The sequence below is a fragment of the Triturus cristatus genome, chromosome 7, assembly GCF_964204655.1.
Source record: "Triturus cristatus chromosome 7, aTriCri1.1, whole genome shotgun sequence".
In the NCBI taxonomy this organism is placed as follows: Eukaryota; Metazoa; Chordata; class Amphibia; order Caudata; family Salamandridae; genus Triturus; species Triturus cristatus.
Window position 1 is genome coordinate 1,346,238,191 of NC_140590.1, and position 24,507 is coordinate 1,346,262,697.

At 47.4% G+C, this 24,507-nt stretch overlaps 1 protein-coding gene across 1 annotated transcript in view; it reads right to left on the minus strand.

Annotated features, from left to right (window-relative positions):
- The window catches only part of LOC146812034 (uncharacterized), a 95,959-nt gene extending 72,959 nt beyond the window's left edge, over nt 1-23,000 (minus strand). The window contains exons 1-4 of the mRNA XM_085615120.1: nt 22,875-23,000; nt 16,706-16,753; nt 10,854-10,901; nt 706-753 (exon numbers count right to left, since the gene is read on the minus strand). Of these exons, the coding sequence (XP_085471246.1) occupies nt 706-753; nt 10,854-10,901; nt 16,706-16,753; nt 22,875-23,000 (270 nt within the window). The remainder of the gene's footprint in view (nt 1-705; nt 754-10,853; nt 10,902-16,705; nt 16,754-22,874) is intronic.
- Between the last annotated feature and the right edge of the window lie 1,507 nt (nt 23,001-24,507).

The window sequence follows — 24,507 nt, forward strand, 5'->3', positions numbered from 1 at the left end:
AGTGTTCCTTAAGTTTTCCTGGCTTGGTGAAGCGCACTCCAACATTCTATTGCGCACTTCACCAGAGTCTCTCCTGAGGTAGCTGCTTCCCTTTGAGGCTCCGTTGAGTTCAGCTAATCAGGGTAGTTACGTCTTTGTCGTCGTTTATCTCCCGACGGTTTCCGTTGTTCCAGTGACTCCTTGGGTGACAGGTTAGTGACTCTCTCTCCCTACGCATGCCGGAACCTAATTGGTTTCCTCGTTCGGCGCATGCCTGAGGAGAACAGTGTTTCAGTCAGCGCGTTTCTGACGCTGAAGTCATTGCGGGTGAAAACCTTTTCTTTCGACGCATTTTTTCTTATATTTGAAATCTTCTTAAAGTCACAGTCATCGCATTTCAGGGGCTGAGTTCAATGCGGGCTAAGCCTTTCTTCTCGCTGCATTACCCGATAATTATAGCCTTGTCTCAAGGTAATTAATCATTACGAGCTCGTAGGTCCCGGAGTTTGAAGCGATTTTAGACTTTCACTAAAAGGATTAAGTGACTTAAAAAATCGCAGACAGGAAACATAAAATTAATACTTAGAGACCAGTTGTTTTCTTGGGTACTTGGCTAAGAACTATCTTCCTTTCCTTTCTGAAAAACAACTACTGATCACATAAGCTATCAAAAGGTATAGTTAGGAATCAGTCAGTAAAAGTAGTACTTCTCATTCAAGCATTTACCTGAATTTCTCTTGGTGAAGTATTGCAGGAAGTTCTCTTCTCTTCTTCCTGCAAGAGAAGAAGTTACAGCATTCAAGTATCCTTCCACATCATCACTACAGCAACACCTAACAGATCAATTCAGAAGAAAAGCAAAGGCCAAAGGTTAATCTGGTAAAACAGTTATCTATACGCTAACTTGTATGCATTAAGATTAAAAATTAAGTATTATTGAGAATTGTAAATTGTTTTCAGTCTACGTCAAGACGAAGAAGAAGACGCAGCAGCGCAGGCAGAATTCTGAACCTTGGCAGTCTCTTCTTATCCTTTTTCTCCCCTTGGTACTTACCTGTGAAGGATTATTAAGAACCTGACAGCAATGTTCCGAAAGGGGCATTAGGGAATTAGGCTTCGTTCTGCTCCTGTGCAGTCAAGAACTAAATAGACCTGGCTACTGACACATGATCAATGTAATGTACAGATTTAGATTCCGTTTGGAATCAATGTTCTGAAAAGGAAACCCTTGATTGTTAGGCAAAAAAGGGGGGTCTATAGAAAAAAGTAAAAATGGAAATGTGACCTTTGTAGAAGAAATGACCTTAACAGAAACACGAGGTGGCCGGGATACATTGGAATTGTGTTTGTTATGTTGCTCAGCTACTACCAGTAACAATCAAATTATAAAATACCGATTTTGCAACTACGGATCTCAAAGTCCTCTAGACCCGACTACTGGTTGTTAGAATCTCATTATCACTACCATTATGTGAGATCATGGATGAAGGCAATTCAAGATAAAACATAGAAAGTGCTAAAGTCCTTAGACCAGAGTGTACTCATTACTATTGCCATCTATGTACATAAGGTTGCGTGTAAATCAGAAAGGGTGATTAAAATCAACATGTGGTGCAAATGCCTCTAGACATGTTGCATTCTGACCACGAGGTATATGACTAGGCGTTGGATGTCAATGTCCTATTGCTAAGAGAACATCTCAGTGTAAAGAGCTTAGGTCAGTCAGGTTATCTAGCTAGGTTGGACCAAGGAATCTCATCGTTGAGCCCTATCTTGACACTCTTTAGCCTAAACACCCAGCGTTGTTCTCTATGGAAGAGTACAGTTTCTTGTGAACCCATAGTGGCTGTATAGTGTGGCTTATCTAATATTAACCAGAAGATGTCATTGTCTGTTTGACCCTGATCTGTGACGTGCCTGGTGAGTTTGGTGTTTGTTTTCTGGCATCTTATAGCACTACGATGCTCTGTGATCCTCAGTTTTGCCTTGTGGGTAGACATTCCTACATAATTGAAATTGCAAGGACATCTCAGTAGATAGATCACTCCCTCAGTGTTACAATTTGTGTGTTTATTCAACTTCCACGGCGTTTTCAGGCCGAGATCAATCTCATGTGTCACCTAGTGTAAGGGCAAACTGCACAGGAGCCACAAGGCAAATGTCCCTTTAGGGTCTGAGCCATGGATTTTAGGATTCGTAAGGCAGCCCAAGGACTCACTAGGTGGGCTCAACACCTAACATCAGGAGCTCAGGTCCTTTACAGAAAGCACACTGCCTGAATGCCTCCTCTGAACTCACTGCACCCTTCGACTTTCTTTTCATCATCACTTCTTCTCAGCATGTCCCCCAGGATGCTGCTCATGCAGTTTAACCCTGAGTCATACACTGATGCCTTTTGAACCCCAGTAGTCGATCATACTTCCAACATGACCAGTTTGTTTAAAAAAGCTTCATTCAAATTTAAATAAAATCTTAAAAGTAAAAATATAAAGTGAATCATTTATGAATCTATAAAATAGCGTTCCAGAAATCATAATAAAGTGCATACAGAATGTACAAGATGACAACATACAACGCAGTTCAAAATTGTGAAATACGAGGGAGGCGTGGCTTGGCACCAGCCAAAATGACTGTGTAACTAAAGAGCTCCACGGCGGCCCTCTGTACCTCCTTCCAAAATCCGAATGAATCCACCTTGCTCTGACTCCTACAGCGGAGCGGGAGTTCAGTAAAGTGAGCAGCGGCTAGGGAGCTGTTGTGGTGGGGAGGACCCGCCCAGAGGCGACCAAAGCGACTTGGGCCTGTGCCGACACGGGACATTGCTGGAGACCAGCTCCACAGTGCTGGAAGTAAGGCTGAGCAGAGATGGCTAAGGGTGGGCATCCCCGGCGTGAAATGGTGCCGATCGGGCCCTGAGGCCAGCAGGGGAGGCCACGAGCAGGGTACCCACCGAAGTCTCTTGGACGCCCTCCCCCTCATCCTCCTGTACCCAATAGTGAGCACCTGCTGGGCCCGTTGGCGCTAAGAGGAGAGCAGCGGCTGGGATGGTGAGCTGCTGCCGAACGACCTGGAGGTGGGCGGGGAGGGGGGGAGGGGGGGGGGCTGGGCGGAAGAAGCGGCACTGAGGATCCCAGCGGGGGAACCTGGAGCACGAGTGGGAAGGCCTGCACCTCCGGGAAAGTGCCCTGAGGGCGTCCAGAGAGGTGGGGGCACAATAAGAGTAGAGACTGCGCTCCGGCCTGGTAATTAATTGCCAGCTCTTGAACCGCTGGTACATGGGCACAGTGGACGTATAGTGGCTCCATAACGGGCCAAAATGCTGTCGGAACAACACCGAAGAGTGGGAACCAGCCAATAATACAGGACTTGGCTTGCTTGATCTTAGGAAAGTCAGAAATAGTGCTAGCCGGCAAGCACGGGACAGGGCAGTGCGACATAGTGAAGTCACTGAACAGAGCTAGGTGGGCAATATAGGTCTTGAGAGTGCTCTGAAGCGTCCAGAGTGGAGTGGTGAACAAGAGCCTAAGAGGAGTACACTGGAGGTTCCTCTGCTGCGCCGCCCTGACGGCGGCTTGATCTACACAGCCGGCTGCGGCCCTCAACAGGGGGCGGGGTACAGCAATACAAAAGATAGCCCATTAGAGTGCTGCCGAATATGCACCCAAAGTGACCTCCCCCCATCCAATCCAATAAACTGGACAAATACACGGTGCCCCGGCAAGCGGGCTCAGACGGAGGTGAGACGGGGTGACATGAGAAAGAGGAGACTGGGCCATCATGGCAGCTATTCCTACGGTGCAGGGTAGCAGGGCGGGGGGTGTTCAGTGGGGACGTTTACTTGTGTGTTATTATGTTGTACCAATTGCATATTGTCTATGTTTTAGCTTCTGAGCCACCACCAACTAACACATGTAACATCTGAATCTATAGTGACAGGGGGCGTGAGGAGGGGGAAACCAGGCAGAAGTTGGTGAGAACGAAACTTACAACAAAATGGTTACAATTACACCATCTAAAAAGCCCCTGCAGATTATGACGTGGAACGTCAACGGCCTGGGGGACAAAATGAAATGCACTATGGTCCTGCATTACCTACACAGGCACTCCCCTTACATAGTTCTCCTGCAGGAGATGCTTTTGAATGGCAACAAATATTTGGCACTAAATAGGTTTGGGTACATGCTCTTAGCCCATACAGGATTCACAACTGGGTCCAGGGGGGTGGCAGTCCTTGTCAAGAACACATTACCCTTTCTACAAGGCCCCATCCGGGACCACACACTCCTGCCGTGGGTGGATCCATGGCACTTCCGAGACCAGGAGTTTCAGGACGGATTCCGGGAATATACACAACAATACTTTGATGAAAACATGGGGTCGGTGTACTACCAAAATGTATAAAGTGGTAGCGAGGGGGTAAGTACAGACGATGCCCGGGGAAAGGGAAAGGAGCGACGTTCCCCATGCGACAAGTTAGAACAAGAAATAATTGACATGGAGATGCAACTGGGGAAGGGAGGGGTGACAGACTCGGTGTTGAAACACAAACTGCAATTGAAACAGAGAGGGATTAGGGATTTGGAGGAAGAAGCAGCCTGTGCACACGCAATAGCCACGCAAAGACACGTATACGATCTGGGCGCCAAAGCCAATAAGATGATAGCATGGCTAGAGAGGAGAGACAAGGGCCGAAGTTGGGTCTTAGAGCTTTGTGACCCAGGTGACCCCCCCAAGGAAGACAGGAGCGGAAATAGCAGGGGCCTTTGCAACCTACTACGAGGAAATATACCAATCAGTCTCTAGCCGGTTGAGAGACGACAGCCCAGAGCTGCTCAATGATATTCCCCTTACAACACTGTTAGGGGAGGCCAATGAGGTAATTGATCAAGACCTGATGACAGAAAAATTGTAGGGGCTATTCGAGATGTACAATCTGGAAAGGCAGCGGGCCCAACGGCCTGCCCATAGAATTATATAAGTGTGTGGCACAGGGAGTGGCTCAGCCAATGCTCAACATGTCCGAGGCCGCACAAGATGAGGGACGGCTGCCGGAAGATTTACTGAAGATTTGAAGATGGCAACTATTGTTGTCATTCCGAAGAAAGGAAGGCCCCCTCAACTATGTAGTTCCTATAGGCCAATTTTGCTGCTCAATTTCAAAGTGAAGGTACTGGCAAAGGTGTCAGCCCATCAATTAGGCCTGGTGGTGTTGACCAAAGTCCATCCTGATACCACACAGAAGTACCAGGCTGAATCTATGCCGCCCATATGGTGTGATGTGGGCGGCAGCAGTCCGGCCAACTGAGGCAGCTGCACTACTGTCGCTTCGCGCGCGAATGGCACTTGATAGTATCGAATGGCACTTGATAGTATTGAATGGCCATACCTTTTCGTGGTCCTTACTAGGCTGGGATTCAGACCAAAGTTCTGCAAGTGGGTCAAATTCTTTTACTGTGAACCAATGGCAAGGGTCCAAGTAAATGGGAGAGTCTCTAGACCCTTTCGGCTATATAGGGGTACGAGACACGGCTGCCCACTCTCCCCTCTGCTCTTCGCGCTGGAACCACTGGCAGCCTGGGACGGGGGGACCTGCTTGTACGGCGTATAGATGTGCGGGCCGGCTGGGAAGAGGGCATCTCCCTATACGCGGACAACATTTTGTTATACGCACAAACGCCCCGCCAGACTTTCCACAGGCTTATTCACATATTGTTTCTTTTTGGCAGCTACTCAGGTTACCATATAAATTGGGATAAGTCCCTGGTGTATTCCCTAGCGGGTGGGGCTCCGGTTCTCATGTTCACCTGCGCGCCCTGGTCCATCGAGAGGAGTTCAAATAGCTCTGTATCTGGATCACCAGAAAAGAAGACTTCATGGCCCGGAACGTCTATGCCCAGCTTTAAAGGCTGCGGGGGGATGTGGCCTATTGGCGGCGCCTCCAGGTCTCCCTTATGAGTAGGGCAGTTCTGTTTAAAATGATGGCCCGGGGGCGTGGCCGACAATCATGGCCGATGGGGGCAGCAGTCACCAGCCATAGCACTGCATGCTGCCTTGGGGGCAGCAATCAGGAGCTGCTGTTGCAGCTTCTGCCTTGTGGGCTGCAATCACCAGCCATAGCAATGCATGCCATCTTGCAGCTATTGTTGCACGTACTAGCTTTATACCTGCTTGCTGCCTTGAGGGCAGCAGTCATCGGCCATTGTTGCAGGATCTGCCCTGGGAGCAGCAGTCTTCAGCCATGGCAGTGGTTACTGCCTTCGGGCCAGCAGTCACCAACTGTGGATGTGGGAGCTGCATTGGGGTACAGTCACCAGCCATAGCGCTGCATGCTACCTTGGGGGCTGGACTCTCCAGCTGCTGTTGCAGGTTCTTCCATGGAATGAGCAGTTACCAGCCACAGATCTGCATATTGCCTTGGGGGCAGCAGTTGCCAGGTACTGGTGCAGGCTCTGCCCTGGGTGTATCTGTCTCCAGCCATGTCAATGGTTACTGCCCTGGGGACAGCAGTCACCAGCTGTGGTTCTAGAGCTATTTTAGAGCCTCATTTGCCAGCCATAGCAGTACAAGCTGCTTTGGAGGCAGGTTCGGCCATGGGGGTGCAGTCACCTGCCATAGCATTGCACGTTGCCTTGGGAGCATCAGTCACCAGCTACTGTTGCAGATTCTGCACTTGAGGCAGCAGTCACCAGCCATGGTTGTGGTTGACGCCCTGGAGGAAGCAGCCATCAAACATGCTTATGGTAGCTGCCCTGGGGGCAGCATAGGACTGCTATATCAGTGTCTGCTGCCTTGAGGTCAACAGTCACCAGCCATTGTTGCAGGATCTGCCCTGGTGGTGTCCAGCATTGACGGTGGCTACTGCCCCGGGGGCAGCAGTCTCCAGTTGTTGTTGTGGTAGATGCCCTGGGGGGCGTAAGCACCAGCCAGATCACTGTATGCTGCCTCTGGTCAGCAGTTGGCAGCTAATGTTATACATTCTTCCCTGGGGGCAGCAGTCACCAGCCATAGCACTGCATTTTGCCCTGGGAGCAGTGAGCTTCAGCCATACTACTGGTAGCTGCCCATGGGCAACAGATACCAGTTATATCCCTGCCTGCTGCCTTGAGAACAGAGGTCACCAGCCACTGTTGCAGATTTGGCCTGATGAGCAAAAGTATGCCCTTTAATAAGAAGGGCAGTAGTCACCAGCCATGTCAACATACTCTGCCCTATGGGCAGTGGTTAACAACAATGAAAACTTGTACTTGGGGCAACAGTAACTAGGCAAATCTGTGTTGTTGCCCTGTAAGATGGTTGTAAAAATAGCAGTCAAAGCTACACTCGGTGCCGCAATAAACAACAATAGTAGTGTTTATTGCCTTTATGGCAATGGCAGTATTTGTTGGGGGCAGCAATCGCCAGCCATAACAGGACATGAAGGCTTGTGGGCAACAATCAACAGAAGTGTGCGATACCCTTCAGAGCAACCATAGAAATGTAATTGCTCAGAGGGCACCAGCAATTCATCAAAGCTGTATGTGTTATTCTCACAGAGTAGTCTGGTAATTGAACCCAATGCTGCCTATGTGGCACCAGTACACTACAGCAGTGATGTATGCTACACTGGAAGCAGATGACACTAGCAACAGTGGTCCGTGTGGACTGTGTTGCAGCAGTGACTATAAAAATTGTGTGTGCTGCCATATGGGCAGCAGCCACCAGCAATTGGAGTGTTTACTTTCCTGGGGGTAGCTGCTACCATCCACAGCAACAATTGCGGCCCTCAGTACAGCAGCGATTGGTTATAGCAGTTGTGATGCTCTGAGGAGCTGCATATCAAACCATAGGATTTCAAGGTTTCTATACAAACATTATTATATGTGCTGTCCTGTGAGTGTTATTATTAAACCACAGGACTTTGTGATGCTCTGGAGTCACGGTGTAGTGAGCTTCTGTATATCAACAGTATCCAGCCAGTACAAAGGGACCTGTCAGTGGTTGCCTGTAATCGTAGAGTGTGTTGTCCTGGCATTAATAACCTAATCAAGTGAGTGTGCTCTGCCCTGGAGGCAGCAGCCACCAGCAATATAAGTATCTGCTAACTAGGGGTAGCATTTCTAGCCATAGCAGTGGAAGTTGCTTTGCATTCAGGAGTCACGTGCCATTAACAGTCATGCTACCCTTAAGCTATAACAGCGGGTGTTGCGATAGGGTAGCAATAACATACAATAGCAGAAAGATAGTGCTTTCTTGTGGCAGCAGTAACCAACCATTGCTGTGTCTTCTTTCCTAGAGGGAGCAATAATCAAGCATCCAATATGCCCTCAGCATGTCAATCAACTCACATAACAATCAGTGCTGCCCAAGAAAGCATTAAAGCTTAAGCCAGGCCTCAAGTCAAACTGCTCGAGTTTGTAGTCAGTTAGGTGGGCCTGGTGAATGACTAGCGGGATCTCAAGCCCAGTCACCTGGGCCTCCTTAATCCATCAGCCTGTCATCTAATCCCATAAACTGGCCCTCAGAACCCACTAGCCAGACTTCAAGACCTATCATCTACCTTGATCACTAACAAAAAGGAATACAACATGCATAGGTTACACATAGGACCTACCAGAAGCACCTTTTGACCTAATCAGCTGGACCTCTGCAGCAATCAGGTGGGCCTTTAGGGTCTGAATCTAGACACAAAGGATCAACAGGGATCTAAAAAAGCAAGGTGGGTACTGATCGCTACGAATTACTATATAACACACAAAGGTCACCTGGCTAGGTGTGGGAAAGGGAATAGAGGTAGTGTAATGTCAAAGAAAGCATAAAGGGAGAAATCCTTTCAGGACGAGAACCCTCACTTACCGTTTGGTGACATGCTTCATTATATGGGTTCCTTCCTCACACCAAGGTGTGGGCTACAACTCCCTGAGGGAAGGAGCTGAAGTGTTTTCTCAAGATGAGGGGTGAAGAGAGGTAAATGAGGGGCAGAGTGCAAAAAAATGTAATAAATATGGTGACATTTCCACTGAAATGTCACCACTGAATTTTGATTGAGTGGTCTCCGGGACAAATTAAAAAAGAGGACTGGGGAGTACACCAAATATATCCCTAACATTGGTCAACATGTTTCTGCCATAAGTCGGTACCCTATAGGGATCCAGCAGCATTCGTCAGGACCATAATTTCAAATAGTCACTCTGCATAAGTGAGTAAAATGTAAATATACTGGCCACCACAGGCTCAGGGCAGTCAGATAGTCAACAAACCATGTAACTTCTAGGGGTTCGTCTTCCTGCAAATCAAAAAATATCATCATCATTTTACTATTAATCACTCTCTGACAATACCAAGGCAAAGTGTATGTGTCTGCCCTTAGTTTCTCTTATCTACTATTGGATGTGAGAATCCAACTCTCCAAGCTCTAGGTACATCTCTTTGTGCCCAACTAAAATAAACAAATTACAACAATGTGTCCCTACTATGTATACTAATATCCATACACACTGTGTAATACTTGTGTATGTCATCAAGACACTTAAGGTATAAAAATCTGTGTAGGTCATCTCTAACCGAGAAATCACCAAGTAGTCAAAAGTATGCAAACTTATTCAACAATGGCTATAAAAAATATATGTGTCAAAGGATTGAGGGTTATCACTTCGGCAACTAACTGTGAGCCGACCCTGCTATTGACAAAACCATTTAATTCTCTCTTAAATCAACTGTTTAGAAAAAGGTGTATCAGATTCCAGAGATCCTGTCTATACAAAGAGACCTCAATGCATGCCTCCAATACCTCACACCCTGGAATAAAACCAAGCAGAGTGAAAAGAGGTAACACGCAGAGCGGCTTACCTCCGTTAGCATGGTGCACCTCTACATGTACGTCCCGGCAAGAGCGAAACTCAAGCCGCCAGGGCGTTATTTGGAAGTTCCAAACCTGCGTCATCCACGTCAGTTAAGTGCGATGCATTTCACATGGGCTATTAAACTCGCATAGGTGTCTGGGACACGTAGCCCCGATTTTCAAGGAGGAATATTGTCATACGGTCAGGGTTCACAGGAGGTTTCCTCCTCGTGACCCTACAGTGGCCATTGTTTCTACCCTACGTTCTTACCGGCAAGGCTTGGGATCTCGCTGTGGTCTCAGTTGGCTGGCATGTTGGCGGCGCTGGACTTCCAATATGGCCGCCAATCCGCCCGCAGTGCAGCAGTCTAGTGTTCCTTAAGTTTTCTTGGCTTGGTGAAGCGCGCTCCAACATTCTATTGCGCACTTCACCAGAGTCTCTCCTGAGGTAGCTGCTTCCCTTTGAGGCTCCGTCGAGTTCAGCTAGTCAGGGTAGTTACGTCTTGGTAGTCGTTTATCTCCCGACGGTTCCTGTTGTTCCAGTGTCTCCTTGGGTGACAGGTTAGTGACGCTCTCTCTACGCATGCCGAACCTAATTGGTTTCCTCGTTCGGCGCATGCCTGACGAGAACAGTGTTTCAGTCAGCGCGTTTCTGACGCTGAAGTCATTGCCGGTGAAAACCTTTTCTTTCGCCGCATTTTTTCTTATATTTGAAATCTTCTTAAAGGTCACAGTCAGCGCATTTCAGGTGCTGTGTTCAATTCGGGTAAAGCCTTTGTTCTCCCCGCATTACCCGATAATTCTAGCCTTGTCTCAAGGTAATTAATCATTACAAGCTCGTAGGTCCCGGAGTTTGAAGCGGTCTTAGACTTCCACTAAAAGGATTAAGTGACTTAAAATATCGCAGACAGGAAACATGACCAGTTATTTTCTTGGGTACTTGGCAATGAACTATCCTCCTTTCCTTTCTAAAAAACAACTACTGATCACATAAGCTATCAAAAGGTATAGTTAGGAATCAATCAGTAAAAGTAGTACTTCTCATTCAAGCACTTACCTGAGTTTCTCTTGGTGAAGTATTGCATGATGTTCTCTTCTCTTCTTCCTGCAAGAGAAGAAGTTACAACAATCAAGTATCTTTCTACATCATCACTACAGCAACACCTAACTGATCAATTCAGAATAGAAGCAAAGGCCAAAGGTTAATCTGGTAAGACAGTTATCTATACACTGACTTGTATACATTAAGATAAAAAATTAAGTATTATTGAGAATTGTAAATTGTTTTCAGTCTACGTCAAGACGAAGAAGCGCAGGCAGAATTCTGAACCTTGGCAGTTTCTTCTTATCCCCATCCCCTTTCCCCCCTTGGTACTTACCTGTGAAGGATTATTAAGAACCAGACAGGATCGTCCCGAAAGGGACATTGGGAATTAGGCTTCGTTCTGCTCCTGTGCAGTCAAGAACTAAAGAAAACTTGGTTCTGACAGAGTGAAGTGCCCACGTTGATACTAGCACCCCAGCAGAATGGCTGAAGAGTTTGATTTAAAAAATTTAGGTGAGATTCTTGGAAACATCCAAAGAGATTTAGAAACAGTCAGAGAAGAAAATAAAATTCTAAGGCAAGAAATAATCAGCTCTAGGAGGGAAACTACTGAACTAGCTAGTAGACTGGGGGAATCCATTTCTGGGACTAGTCAAAAGGCAGCAACACTTGAAAACCAAAGACCTAGCACGAGTTCCTTAACTTTTGCTCCCACTCAGGTTATCCACTCCTTGTCACCTGTAATTCCCCTAGCCCCTCCAGAGCGATTTAATGGAGATCCCCAAAAGGCGCAAATTTTTCTGACACAATGTTCTCTTCACTTTATGTGCCGCACACCGATTTTCCCCGATGCTCAATCTCGTGTGGCATTCGTCTTATCTTATCTCAGTGGCGATGCTGCCTCCTGGTCCATGCCCTTAGTGACTAACGATGACCCCATTCTGTACAATTTTGAAAGCTTTAAAAAGGAATTTCTTCGAATTTTCGATACAAGAAGGGTGTCACAGGCTACGGACAACGAACTACTAGAGTTAAAATAAGGTAATCGGGAGCTGGTAGCTTATCTGGCCCAATTTAACAAGCTAGTGGTGGAAACGGATTGGCCAGAAAATAAGAGAGCAGCTGTATTTTACAGAGGATTAAAGGAAGAAATAAAAGATGCTCTAGCACAAATTCCGAACCGTCCTACTGAGATCTCTGCGCTAGTGGATTTGGTCTTTGAGATTGACTATAGGCAGAATGAACGGAAAAGGCGAACGAAAGAGAGAATTTCGACCAAGTGTCCCGCGTTTTGATCGAATCAAGTCGGACACTTCTCGAACAATTGAGAATTCCACTGGAGTTGAATCAATGCAAATTAGCGCGATTCGAGGTCCTTTACCCATGGAAGAAAAGGAGAAAAGACGACAAAATAAACTATGTTTATATTGTGGAAGTAGCGGGCATTTTGTGAAGAATTGTCAAAAGAGACCAAAGACTCCAATAAAGGAAAAGGAAAACTTGCAGCACCACCAGTAAATGGAGTTGGACTGGCGGATGCGAGCGGAGAAACAACTCCAATGAATCATCAATTGTCGAATACCCGGCAAGTATCCTCTCCTCATTTTAATTTTGACCATGACGTTACAATTTCGGAATGTGGTTTTGGAGAACATCGCAGTTATGCTTGACTCTGGGGCAACCGGAAACTTCTGCGATCTGAAGTTCGCCACACACATTGGTTTACAAGCCATCAGAAAAGAAAGAAGCGAAGTTGTACGAGTGGTAGATGGAACCAACTTAACGTCCGGACCTATAACAAGCCACACGGAACCAGTATTAATGATTACTACAGAAGGCCATTGAGAAGTTCTACAGTTCAATTTAATTGATGACCCGCAATTTCAATTGATTTTGGGGCTTTCTTGGCTAACGGAGCATAATCCATCCATTGATTGGGGAGCTCGAACAGTCCAGTTAAATTCTGAATATTGCAAGAAACATTGTTTTGTGGAGAGAGACACCCAGTCCGAACCATGCAGGGCTGCTCAGCTTTGTAAGAATGAAGTATATGTGTGTGTCATACAGACAACCGAAATTCCAGTAGAATATCAAGATTTTGCTGACGTATTCGACGAAGTCAAGGCCGAGAAGTTGCCACCACACAGGTCTTACGACTGCAAGATTGATCTGGAGGCAGGGGCAAATTTGCCATGCAGTCGCATCTACGCTCTGACTGAGAAGGAAAATCTACATTTAAAGGAGTATTTAAAGAAACACCTTGAGAACGGTTTTATCAGGCCATCTCAGTCTCCAGTCTCTTTCCTCTCTTCTTTGTGCAGAAGAAGGGAGGAGATCTCAGGACTTGCATAGACTATAGGGCAATAAACAGGATAACAGTCAAGAATCGTTACCCCTTGCCCCTCATTTCAGTACTCTTAGACCAAGTGAAGGAAGTGAAAATTTATACCAGATTGGACCTGCGAGGAGCATATCATTTAGTCAAACTTCAGGAAGGTGACGAGTGGAAGATGGCCTTTAGAACCAAATACGGACTCTATGAATACCTTGTGATGCCGTACAGTCTGTGTAATGCTCCAGCAGCGTTCCAATATTTAATTAATTATGTTTTAAGTGACTTTGTCGACAAGTGTGCAATTGTATACATTGACAATATCCTGATCTACTCTAACTCAGAGGAAGAACATTGTGTACAAGTTCGAGCAGTGTTACAACGCTTGAGGGAAAACTCTCAGTATGCAAAGCTGGAGAAGTGTCTATTCAACACCAACACAGGAGAGTTTTCTAGGATTCGTATTGTCTCCCTCTGCAATAACAATGGACGAACAGAAGGTGAAAGCGGTAACTGAATGGAAATCCCCAACAACAGTCAAGGAAGTTCAAAGTTTCATCGGCTTCGCAAACTTCCATAGAAGATTTATACATGAGTTCTCTCAGAAAATCTTGCATTTGACATGGTTGTTGAAAAAAGAAGTGACCTTCAAATGGTCAGAGGAAGCCGAAGAAACCTTCAATTTGCTAAAGAAAAGCTTTACCTCTGTGCCAATATTACTTCATGTAAATCCTAACGAACCCTTTTACCTTGAAACAGACATGGCCATCGGGGGTATACTTTCTCAGCGACATAAGGAAACTAGTCAGTTGCATCCGGTAGCTTACCGTTCTCGTAAACTCAATCCAGCTGAATGCAACTACAACATCACGGAAAAATAACTTTTGGCCATCAAAGACGCCTTTAAGGATTGGAGACACTATTCAATCCAGCTAAATGCAACTACACCATCACGGAAAAGGAACTCTTGGCCATCAAAGACACCTTTAAGGATTGGAGACACTATTTAATGGGTGCAAAACACACAAGTAACTGTCTTCACTGACCACAGAAACCTGAAGTTTTTAAGATCAGCCCGAACCCGAACCCCGACAACTTCGATGGTCACTTTATTTCGCGGATTATGACTTTGTTATAACCTACAGACCAGGTTCAAAGAATGGTAAATCTGACGCATTGTCTAGGTTAGATACAGAAAACCTAAAGAAATCCATCGAAAACCAACAGATAATTCCCGAAGACAAAATTCTAGCAGCCATTTCCCAAGCACCTTTGGAAGAGCAAATTCGGGTACTCACTGAATGAAACAGAAATTGTAGACTGGGTGGCCGAGGACTCTCAGAGAATCGTCCAAGATGGTTTGCCCTATCAAGGAAAAGCATTGTTTTTGCCCACTAAAGATCTTCAAACTCAGGCTATGTACGAGTGTCACGACCACCCGTTGGCAGGCCATAAAGGAGTACAAAAGACAGAAGACCTGATCAAACGAAAGTTTTGGCGGCCTCACAAGAGTCGGGACATACACCAGTATGTATTAGGATGTGAGATCTGTGCACGGGGAAAGTCGGACAGGTAGGCCTCTAAAGGACTGTTGCAACCATAACCCACTCCCCCGTATCCTTGGCACACAGTCTCTTTAGACCTAACTGTAGATTTACCATCGTCCTTTGGTTTTGATACCATTTTAGTTTGTGTTGACGCCTTACGTAAAATGACACACTTTGTGCCCTTCAAGGGCATACCCACAGCGAAACAGCTGTCCCAACTCTTAAACCAGAATGTAATCAGACTCCATGGTGTTCCTAAAATTGTAATTACTGATAGAGGCTTTCAATTATTGGCACGTTTTTGGAAGGCTTACACCAAGGGATTGAATATAGACCACTGTTACTCCACAAGTTTCCATCCGGAAACTTACGGGCAAACAGAGAGAGCAAACCAAGAATTAGAGCAATATCTCAGGCTTTATTTACTTGATGAGGAAGGTGATTGGCCCGAATACCTGTTGACAGCTGAGTTCGCTCACAATAACGCCCAACAGTTACTCTCCTTTTTTCATGAATTTCGGCAGACATCCTAATTCCCAAATAGAATTTGGCAGTGTAAAGTTCCAGCAACTCAGGAAATCGCTCAACACATAACTAAGGTTCACCAGGCAGCCACGCAGAATTTGATATTAGCTAAGGACCGCTATAAACACTTTGCTGATCTAAAGAGGAAAAAAAAAAACACTCTCCAAATAGGAGACCAGGTCTGACTCAGCACTAAAAATCTAAAACTCAAGGGTGACCGTAAGTTTCAACCACGTTTCGTGGGTCCATATCCCGTTGAAAAAATCATTAACCCAGTTACTTACCATTTAACTCTCCCTGAAACCACAAAGATACATCCGGTCTTTCATATTTCCTTGCTTAAAAAGGTTCAACCAGTGTTAAGACAAAAAGCTGATGGCGCAATTGAATATGAGGTCAAAAGAATCTTAGATTCTAAAAAGGTCAATGATGACATTTATTACCTTGTTGACTGGAAAGGTTATGGACCTGATGACAGATCCTGGGAGAAAAGTACCGACGTACATGCTCCACGTTTAGTCAGTGCCTTTCACACCGAATTCCCTACAAAACCACGACTGGATGAAACCCCGTTGGGAGGGTGTACTGTCAGGGTTCACAGGAGGTTTCCTCCTCGTGACCCTACAGCGGCCATTGTTTCTACCCTACGTTCTTACCGGTAAGGCTTGTGATCTTGCTGTGGTCTCAGTTGGCTGGCATGTTGGTGGCGCTGGACTTCCAATATGGCCGCCAATCCGCCCGCAGTGCAGCAGTCTAGTGTTCCTTAAGTTTTCCTGGCTTGGTGAAGCGCACTCCAACATTCTATTGCGCACTTCACCAGAGTCTCTCCTGAGGTAGCTGCTTCCCTTTGAGGCTCCGTTGAGTTCAGCTAATCAGGGTAGTTACGTCTTTGTCGTCGTTTATCTCCCGACGGTTTCCGTTGTTCCAGTGACTCCTTGGGTGACAGGTTAGTGACTCTCTCTCCCTACGCATGCCGGAACCTAATTGGTTTCCTCGTTCGGCGCATGCCTGAGGAGAACAGTGTTTCAGTCAGCGCGTTTCTGACGCTGAAGTCATTGCGGGTGAAAACCTTTTCTTTCGACGCATTTTTTCTTATATTTGAAATCTTCTTAAAGTCACAGTCATCGCATTTCAGGGGCTGAGTTCAATGCGGGCTAAGCCTTTCTTCTCGCTGCATTACCCGATAATTATAGCCTTGTCTCAAGGTAATTAATCATTACGAGCTCGTAGGTCCCGGAGTTTGAAGCGATTTTAGACTTTCACTAAAAGGATTAAGTGACTTAAAAAATCGCAGACAGGAAACATAAAATTAATACTTAGAGACCAGTTGTTTTCTTGGGTACTTGGCTAAGAACTATCTTCCTTTCCTTTCTGAAAAACAACTACTGATCACATAAGCTATCAAAAGGTATAGTTAGGAATCAGTCAGTAAAAGTAGTACTTCTCATTCAAGCATTTACCTGAATTTCTCTTGGTGAAGTATTGCAGGAAGTTCTCTTCTCTTCTTCCTGCAAGAGAAGAAGTTACAGCATTCAAGTATCCTTCCACATCATCACTACAGCAACACCTAACAGATCAATTCAGAAGAAAAGCAAAGGCCAAAGGTTAATCTGGTAAAACAGTTATCTATACGCTAACTTGTATGCATTAAGATTAAAAATTAAGTATTATTGAGAATTGTAAATTGTTTTCAGTCTACGTCAAGACGAAGAAGAAGACGCAGCAGCGCAGGCAGAATTCTGAACCTTGGCAGTCTCTTCTTATCCTTTTTCTCCCCTTGGTACTTACCTGTGAAGGATTATTAAGAACCTGACAGCAATGTTCCGAAAGGGGCATTAGGGAATTAGGCTTCGTTCTGCTCCTGTGCAGTCAAGAACTAAATAGACCTGGCTACTGACACATGATCAATGTAATGTACAGATTTAGATTCCGTTTGGAATCAATGTTCTGAAAAGGAAACCCTTGATTGTTAGGCAAAAAAGGGGGGTCTATAGAAAAAAGTAAAAATGGAAATGTGACCTTTGTAGAAGAAATGACCTTAACAGAAACACGAGGTGGCCGGGATACATTGGAATTGTGTTTGTTATGTTGCTCAGCTACTACCAGTAACAATCAAATTATAAAATACCGATTTTGCAACTACGGATCTCAAAGTCCTCTAGACCCGACTACTGGTTGTTAGAATCTCATTATCACTACCATTATGTGAGATCATGGATGAAGGCAATTCAAGATAAAACATAGAAAGTGCTAAAGTCCTTAGACCAGAGTGTACTCATTACTATTGCCATCTATGTACATAAGGTTGCGTGTAAATCAGAAAGGGTGATTAAAATCAACATGTGGTGCAAATGCCTCTAGACATGTTGCATTCTGACCACGAGGTATATGACTAGGCGTTGGATGTCAATGTCCTATTGCTAAGAGAACATCTCAGTGTAAAGAGCTTAGGTCAGTCAGGTTATCTAGCTAGGTTGGACCAAGGAATCTCATCGTTGAGCCCTATCTTGACACTCTTTAGCCTAAACACCCAGCGTTGTTCTCTATGGAAGAGTACAGTTTCTTGTGAACCCATAGTGGCTGTATAGTGTGGCTTATCTAATATTAACCAGAAGATGTCATTGTCTGTTTGACCCTGATCTGTGACGTGCCTGGTGAGTTTGGTGTTTGTTTTCTGGCATCTTATAGCACTACGATGCTCTGTGATCCTCAGTTTTGCCTTGTGGGTAGACATTCCTACATAATTGAAATTGCAAGGACATCTCAGTAGATAGATCACTCCCTCAGTGTTACAATTTGTGTGTTTATTCAACTTCCACGGCGTTTTCAGGCCGAGATCAATCTCATGTGTCACCTAGTGTAAGGGCAAACTGCACAGGAGCCACAAGGCAAATGTCCCTTTAGGGTCTGAGCCATGGATTTTAGGATTCGTAAGGCAGCCCAAGGACTCACTAGGTGGGCTCAACACCTAACATCAGGAGCTCAGGTCCTTTACAGAAAGCACACTGCCTGAATGCCTCCTCTGAACTCACTGCACCCTTCGACTTTCTTTTCATCATCACTTCTTCTCAGCATGTCCCCCAGGATGCTGCTCATGCAGTTTAACCCTGAGTCATACACTGATGCCTTTTGAACCCCAGTAGTCGATCATACTTCCAACATGACCAGTTTGTTTAAAAAAGCTTCATTCAAATTTAAATAAAATCTTAAAAGTAAAAATATAAAGTGAATCATTTATGAATCTATAAAATAGCGTTCCAGAAATCATAATAAAGTGCATACAGAATGTACAAGATGACAACATACAACGCAGTTCAAAATTGTGAAATACGAGGGAGGCGTGGCTTGGCACCAGCCAAAATGACTGTGTAACTAAAGAGCTCCACGGCGGCCCTCTGTACCTCCTTCCAAAATCCGAATGAATCCACCTTGCTCTGACTCCTACAGCGGAGCGGGAGTTCAGTAAAGTGAGCAGCGGCTAGGGAGCTGTTGTGGTGGGGAGGACCCGCCCAGAGGCGACCAAAGCGACTTGGGCCTGTGCCGACACGGGACATTGCTGGAGACCAGCTCCACAGTGCTGAAAGTAAGGCTGAGCAGAGATGGCTAAGGGTGGGCATCCCCGGCGTGAAATGGTGCCGATCGGGCCCTGAGGCCAGCAGGGGAGGCCACGAGCAGGGTACCCACCGAAGTCTCTTGGACGCCCTCCCCCTCATCCTCCTGTACCCAATAGTGAGCACCTGCTGGGCCCGTTGGCGCTAAGAGGAGAGCAGCGGCTGGGATGGTGAGCTGCTGCCGAACGACCTGGAGGTGGGCGGGGAGGGGGGGAGGGGGGGGGGCTGGGCGGAAGAAGCGGCACTGAGGATCCCAGCGGGGGAACCTGGAGCACGAGTGGGAAGGCCTGCACCTCCGGGAAAGTGCCCTGAGGGCGTCCAGAGAGGTGGGGGCACAATAAGAGTAGAGACTGCGCTCCGGCCTGGTAATTAATTGCCAGCTCTTGAACCGCTGGTACATGGGCACAGTGGACGTATAGTGGCTCCATAACGGGCCAAAATGCTGTCGGAACAACACCGAAGAGTGGGAACCAGCCAATAATACAGGACTTGGCTTGCTTGATCTTAGGAAAGTCAGAAATAGTGCTAGCCGGCAAGCACGGGACAGGGCAGTGCGACATAGTGAAGTCACTGAACAGAGCTAGGTGGGCAATATAGGTCTTGAGAGTGCTCTGAAGCGTCCAGAGTGGAGTGGTGAACAAGAGCCTAAGAGGAGTACACTGGAGGTTCCTCTGCTGCGCCGCCCTGACGGCGGCTTGATCTACACAGCCGGCTGCGGCCCTCAACAGGGGGCGGGGTACAGCAATACAAAAGATAGCCCATTAGAGTGCTGCCGAATATGCACCCAAAGTGACCTCCCCCCATCCAATCCAATAAACTGGACAAATACACGGTGCCCCGGCAAGCGGGCTCAGACGGAGGTGAGACGGGGTGACATGAGAAAGAGGAGACTGGGCCATCGTGGCAGCTATTCCTACGGTGCAGGGTAGCAGGGCGGGGGGTGTTCAGTGGGGACGTTTACTTGTGTGTTATTATGTTGTACCAATTGCATATTGTCTATGTTTTAGCTTCTGAGCCACCACCAACTAACACATGTAACATCTGAATCTATAGTGACAGGGGGCGTGAGGAGGGGGAAACCAGGCAGAAGTTGGTGAGAACGAAACTTACAACAAAATGGTTACAATTACACCATCTAAAAAGCCCCTGCAGATTATGACGTGGAACGTCAACGGCCTGGGGGACAAAATGAAATGCACTATGGTCCTGCATTACCTACACAGGCACTCCCCTTACATAGTTCTCCTGCAGGAGATGCTTTTGAATGGCAACAAATATTTGGCACTAAATAGGTTTGGGTACATGCTCTTAGCCCATACAGGATTCACAACTGGGTCCAGGGGGGTGGCAGTCCTTGTCAAGAACACATTACCCTTTCTACAAGGCCCCATCCGGGACCACACACTCCTGCCGTGGGTGGATCCATGGCACTTCCGAGACCAGGAGTTTCAGGACGGATTCCGGGAATATACACAACAATACTTTGATGAAAACATGGGGTCGGTGTACTACCAAAATGTATAAAGTGGTAGCGAGGGGGTAAGTACAGACGATGGCTGGGGGAAAGGGAAAGGAGCGACGTTCCCCATGCGACAAGTTAGAACAAGAAATAATTGACATGGAGATGCAACTGGGGAAGGGAGGGGTGACAGACTCGGTGTTGAAACACAAACTGCAATTGAAACAGAGAGGGATTAGGGATTTGGAGGAAGAAGCAGCCTGTGCACACGCAATAGCCACGCAAAGACACGTATACGATCTGGGCGCCAAAGCCAATAAGATGATAGCATGGCTAGAGAGGAGAGACAAGGGCCGAAGTTGGGTCTTAGAGCTTTGTGACCCAGGTGACCCCCCCAAGGAAGACAGGAGCGGAAATAGCAGGGGCCTTTGCAACCTACTACGAGGAAATATACCAATCAGTCTCTAGCCGGTTGAGAGACGACAGCCCAGAGCTGCTCAATGATATTCCCCTTACAACACTGTTAGGGGAGGCCAATGAGGTAATTGATCAAGACCTGATGACAGAAAAATTGTAGGGGCTATTCGAGATGTACAATCTGGAAAGGCAGCGGGCCCAACGGCCTGCCCATAGAATTATATAAGTGTGTGGCACAGGGAGTGGCTCAGCCAATGCTCAACATGTCCGAGGCCGCACAAGATGAGGGACGGCTGCCGGAAGATTTACTGAAGATTTGAAGATGGCAACTATTGTTGTCATTCCGAAGAAAGGAAGGCCCCCTCAACTATGTAGTTCCTATAGGCCAATTTTGCTGCTCAATTTCAAAGTGAAGGTACTGGCAAAGGTGTCAGCCCATCAATTAGGCCTGGTGGTGTTGACCAAAGTCCATCCTGATACCACACAGAAGTACCAGGCTGAATCTATGCCGCCCATATGGTGTGATGTGGGCGGCAGCAGTCCGGCCAACTGAGGCAGCTGCACTACTGTCGCTTCGCGCGCGAATGGCACTTGATAGTATCGAATGGCACTTGATAGTATTGAATGGCCATACCTTTTCGTGGTCCTTACTAGGCTGGGATTCAGACCAAAGTTCTGCAAGTGGGTCAAATTCTTTTACTGTGAACCAATGGCAAGGGTCCAAGTAAATGGGAGAGTCTCTAGACCCTTTCGGCTATATAGGGGTACGAGACACGGCTGCCCACTCTCCCCTCTGCTCTTCGCGCTGGAACCACTGGCAGCCTGGGACGGGGGGACCTGCTTGTACGGCGTATAGATGTGCGGGCCGGCTGGGAAGAGGGCATCTCCCTATACGCGGACAACATTTTGTTATACGCACAAACGCCCCGCCAGACTTTCCACAGGCTTATTCACATATTGTTTCTTTTTGGCAGCTACTCAGGTTACCATATAAATTGGGATAAGTCCCTGGTGTATTCCCTAGCGGGTGGGGCTCCGGTTCTCATGTTCACCTGCGCGCCCTGGTCCATCGAGAGGAGTTCAAATAGCTCTGTATCTGGATCACCAGAAAAGAAGACTTCATGGCCCGGAACGTCTATGCCCAGCTTTAAAGGCTGCGGGGGGATGTGGCCTATTGGCGGCGCCTCCAGGTCTCCCTTATGAGTAGGGCAGTTCTGTTTAAAATGATGGCCCGGGGGCGTGGCCGACAATCATGGCTGATCGGACGTGATTCCCATCGGCTCCTTCCCAGGCCCTGCTGATCGAGAGGCAAAAAGGCAGCTTACCGGCTTGGCAGACGCCGCTCCGGAATGCTGAAGTAGCGCTGACCACAGGGGACTAATCGGCAACGTTTGGGACCCCGGTGAGTGCTCGGTTTAGACCCGGGCTCTGAGAGTGAGAGTGCAAGGTTGACGAGCTCCCACAGCAGCCTGTAGCGGCTGTATACCGGAAGACCTTGCCGCCGGCGCTCGCGAGGGAGCACGTCTACATGCCTTTGGTCCCCAGTAACCTCCGGTGACAGCCTGCAGAGGTACGCGGGACCGCCCTGGGCTTGATGTGGAGCTCCACAAAATGGCGGGCGGCTGCAGCAATAGGATCGCGAACGGCCAGCTTTGGCGGCTCTGCTTATGACTGCCGCCTTGCATGCGGATGCATTACTGCTCCAGCTTCGTGATCAACTGGCTGCCAAGCGGTGCTGGGTCCGGCAAGACAGTCCCAATCTACACAAAGTGAGTCTGCAATGCCCTTGGGTTTTTGGCGGTGCCCCAGGGGTATCTTTAGAGGAGTTGCATGCCTCTCTCCCCACGAGGCTGAATTTAAATCGGAACTATATTGAGACAAGGAAGCCATACGAAGGAGACAGATGATCCGCACTGAAGCTGCATAGAGTAGGCTGCCTGACCCTAACATGGCTGCCAGGAAACCTTCCTTTGCTGGTTTGTGACCCATACGAGGCGCTTGGAAGTAAGGATAAAAAGGAGGAGCGCAGGAAGCGGACGTGGCATGGCACCTGGAGCGGAGGAGTAGTGTGGTACCAAGAGTGGAGGAGCGAGCGAGGAGGTCCCTGCTAGCGGTTACTGGGAAGGGGCAGATTCCACTTACCTGAGGGGCGGCCGAACGCTGACCGAGCAGAGGGCCCCCTATACCACCCAAGAAAAACCTCAATAACAGAGTTTCCAAATACTTCACGTCTGCTGGTAGGGGGACGACGGAGGAGGGAGCGACCATGGCGTTGACCCGAGAAGATCTCTTGTCTTCCCTACGCGACTTCAAATAAGAGCTGCGCACTGAGCTACGGGCAGAGATCAAGGCAGACATGGAAGCCTCCTTTGAAACCTTACGTGCAGAGGTGCATGAGAAACTAGTGAATGTCCAAGCAGATGTAGACTCTGTGGGTACACGTACACTCGATCTGGAAGCACAACAACAGGAGGTGGTGGGTAAGATTAAATCTCTGGAAGAAAGCACAGCCGACCTACATAGGCAACTACGTGATTCACTACTCAAATGCGAAGATTTGGAAAATCGCTCTCGCCGCGACAATATAAGAGTCCGGGGCCTGAAGGAGGATTACGAGAGACCAGACTTGGAGGCGTTCATGGTGGGCCTCTTCTCTCCTGCCCTCGGAGAGGATGGCCCGGAGGTCCGGCTGGAGAGAGTACATAAGAGTTGGCCCGCACCTACCAGGGGAGAACCGTCGCCCACGGGATGTCCTGGCTAAGTTTAGTTAATTGAAGATAAAAGAATTAGTCCTGCAAAATGCTAGGGCCTCCGACACACTTACCTTCCAAAACACCACGTGTACCCTCTACCAGGATGTAGCTCAGGCCACTCTTATGTGTCGCCAGCAGTTCCGACCTGTCACTGAACATCTAAGAGAGAAGAACATCAGGTACCGATGGACATACAACTTTGGGATAGCCTTCCTGTGGCAAAACAAGTAGCAACATTGCATGGAACTTACGGAGGTGGTGGATTTGCTGGGTCTGGAACTTTCCAAAACTTCATCGGATCCCGAAGGGGAAGGCCGACTGGATCGACGCAACGGCGGACAATGGCGCAGAATGGGCAGGAAACATACAAAAGCTCCAGAATGAGTCCACTGTTTGAGAGAGCAGTGAGATCCCCATCGCCTGGTATTGTCGGAGTGATGGCTGCCCGGGCATCCCTTTGACGGAAGTTACGGCTGCCCTGAGAGGGCTGTTTTCACTTACCTCTCTCCTATACTCAAGAGTAGGACAGGTTGGGAGTTTTGGAGATCTGGATGGAGTGGAGGACTTGTATCTTCCGCATTTGGATGGGACATGGGTGCCCGGACGTCACTTGAGCCTTTATTCCTGACGCCTGACATGCTCAACACGTGAGCTAACTGTAATTGTGATGTCAGGTTGGGGAGTGATCCACATCCACACGGCGGTGGGAGGTATTGGGGGGATGGATGGTGGTAGCCGGGGCCGGTTCAATACTGCAAGCTGGAGTTGTTCGCATGGGACATCGTCGAGTTTACTCGCTGCACAGTTCTAAGTGTCTCTGTTAACAAATACTCAGTTTGGGGGAATGCCTTGATTTTTGCTATGACAAGGGCTGGGGGATGGGAAGTGGTAATGTTCCTAGAGTGTATCCTGGTTTTGGGATTCCCCTCTAGGAGGGGGACTCCACGCACTCATTTTAAATATTTGTTGAGGTTTTTACCTTTGGTTAGATGTCATGGTGCCCTTATTTTTATTGGTTATGG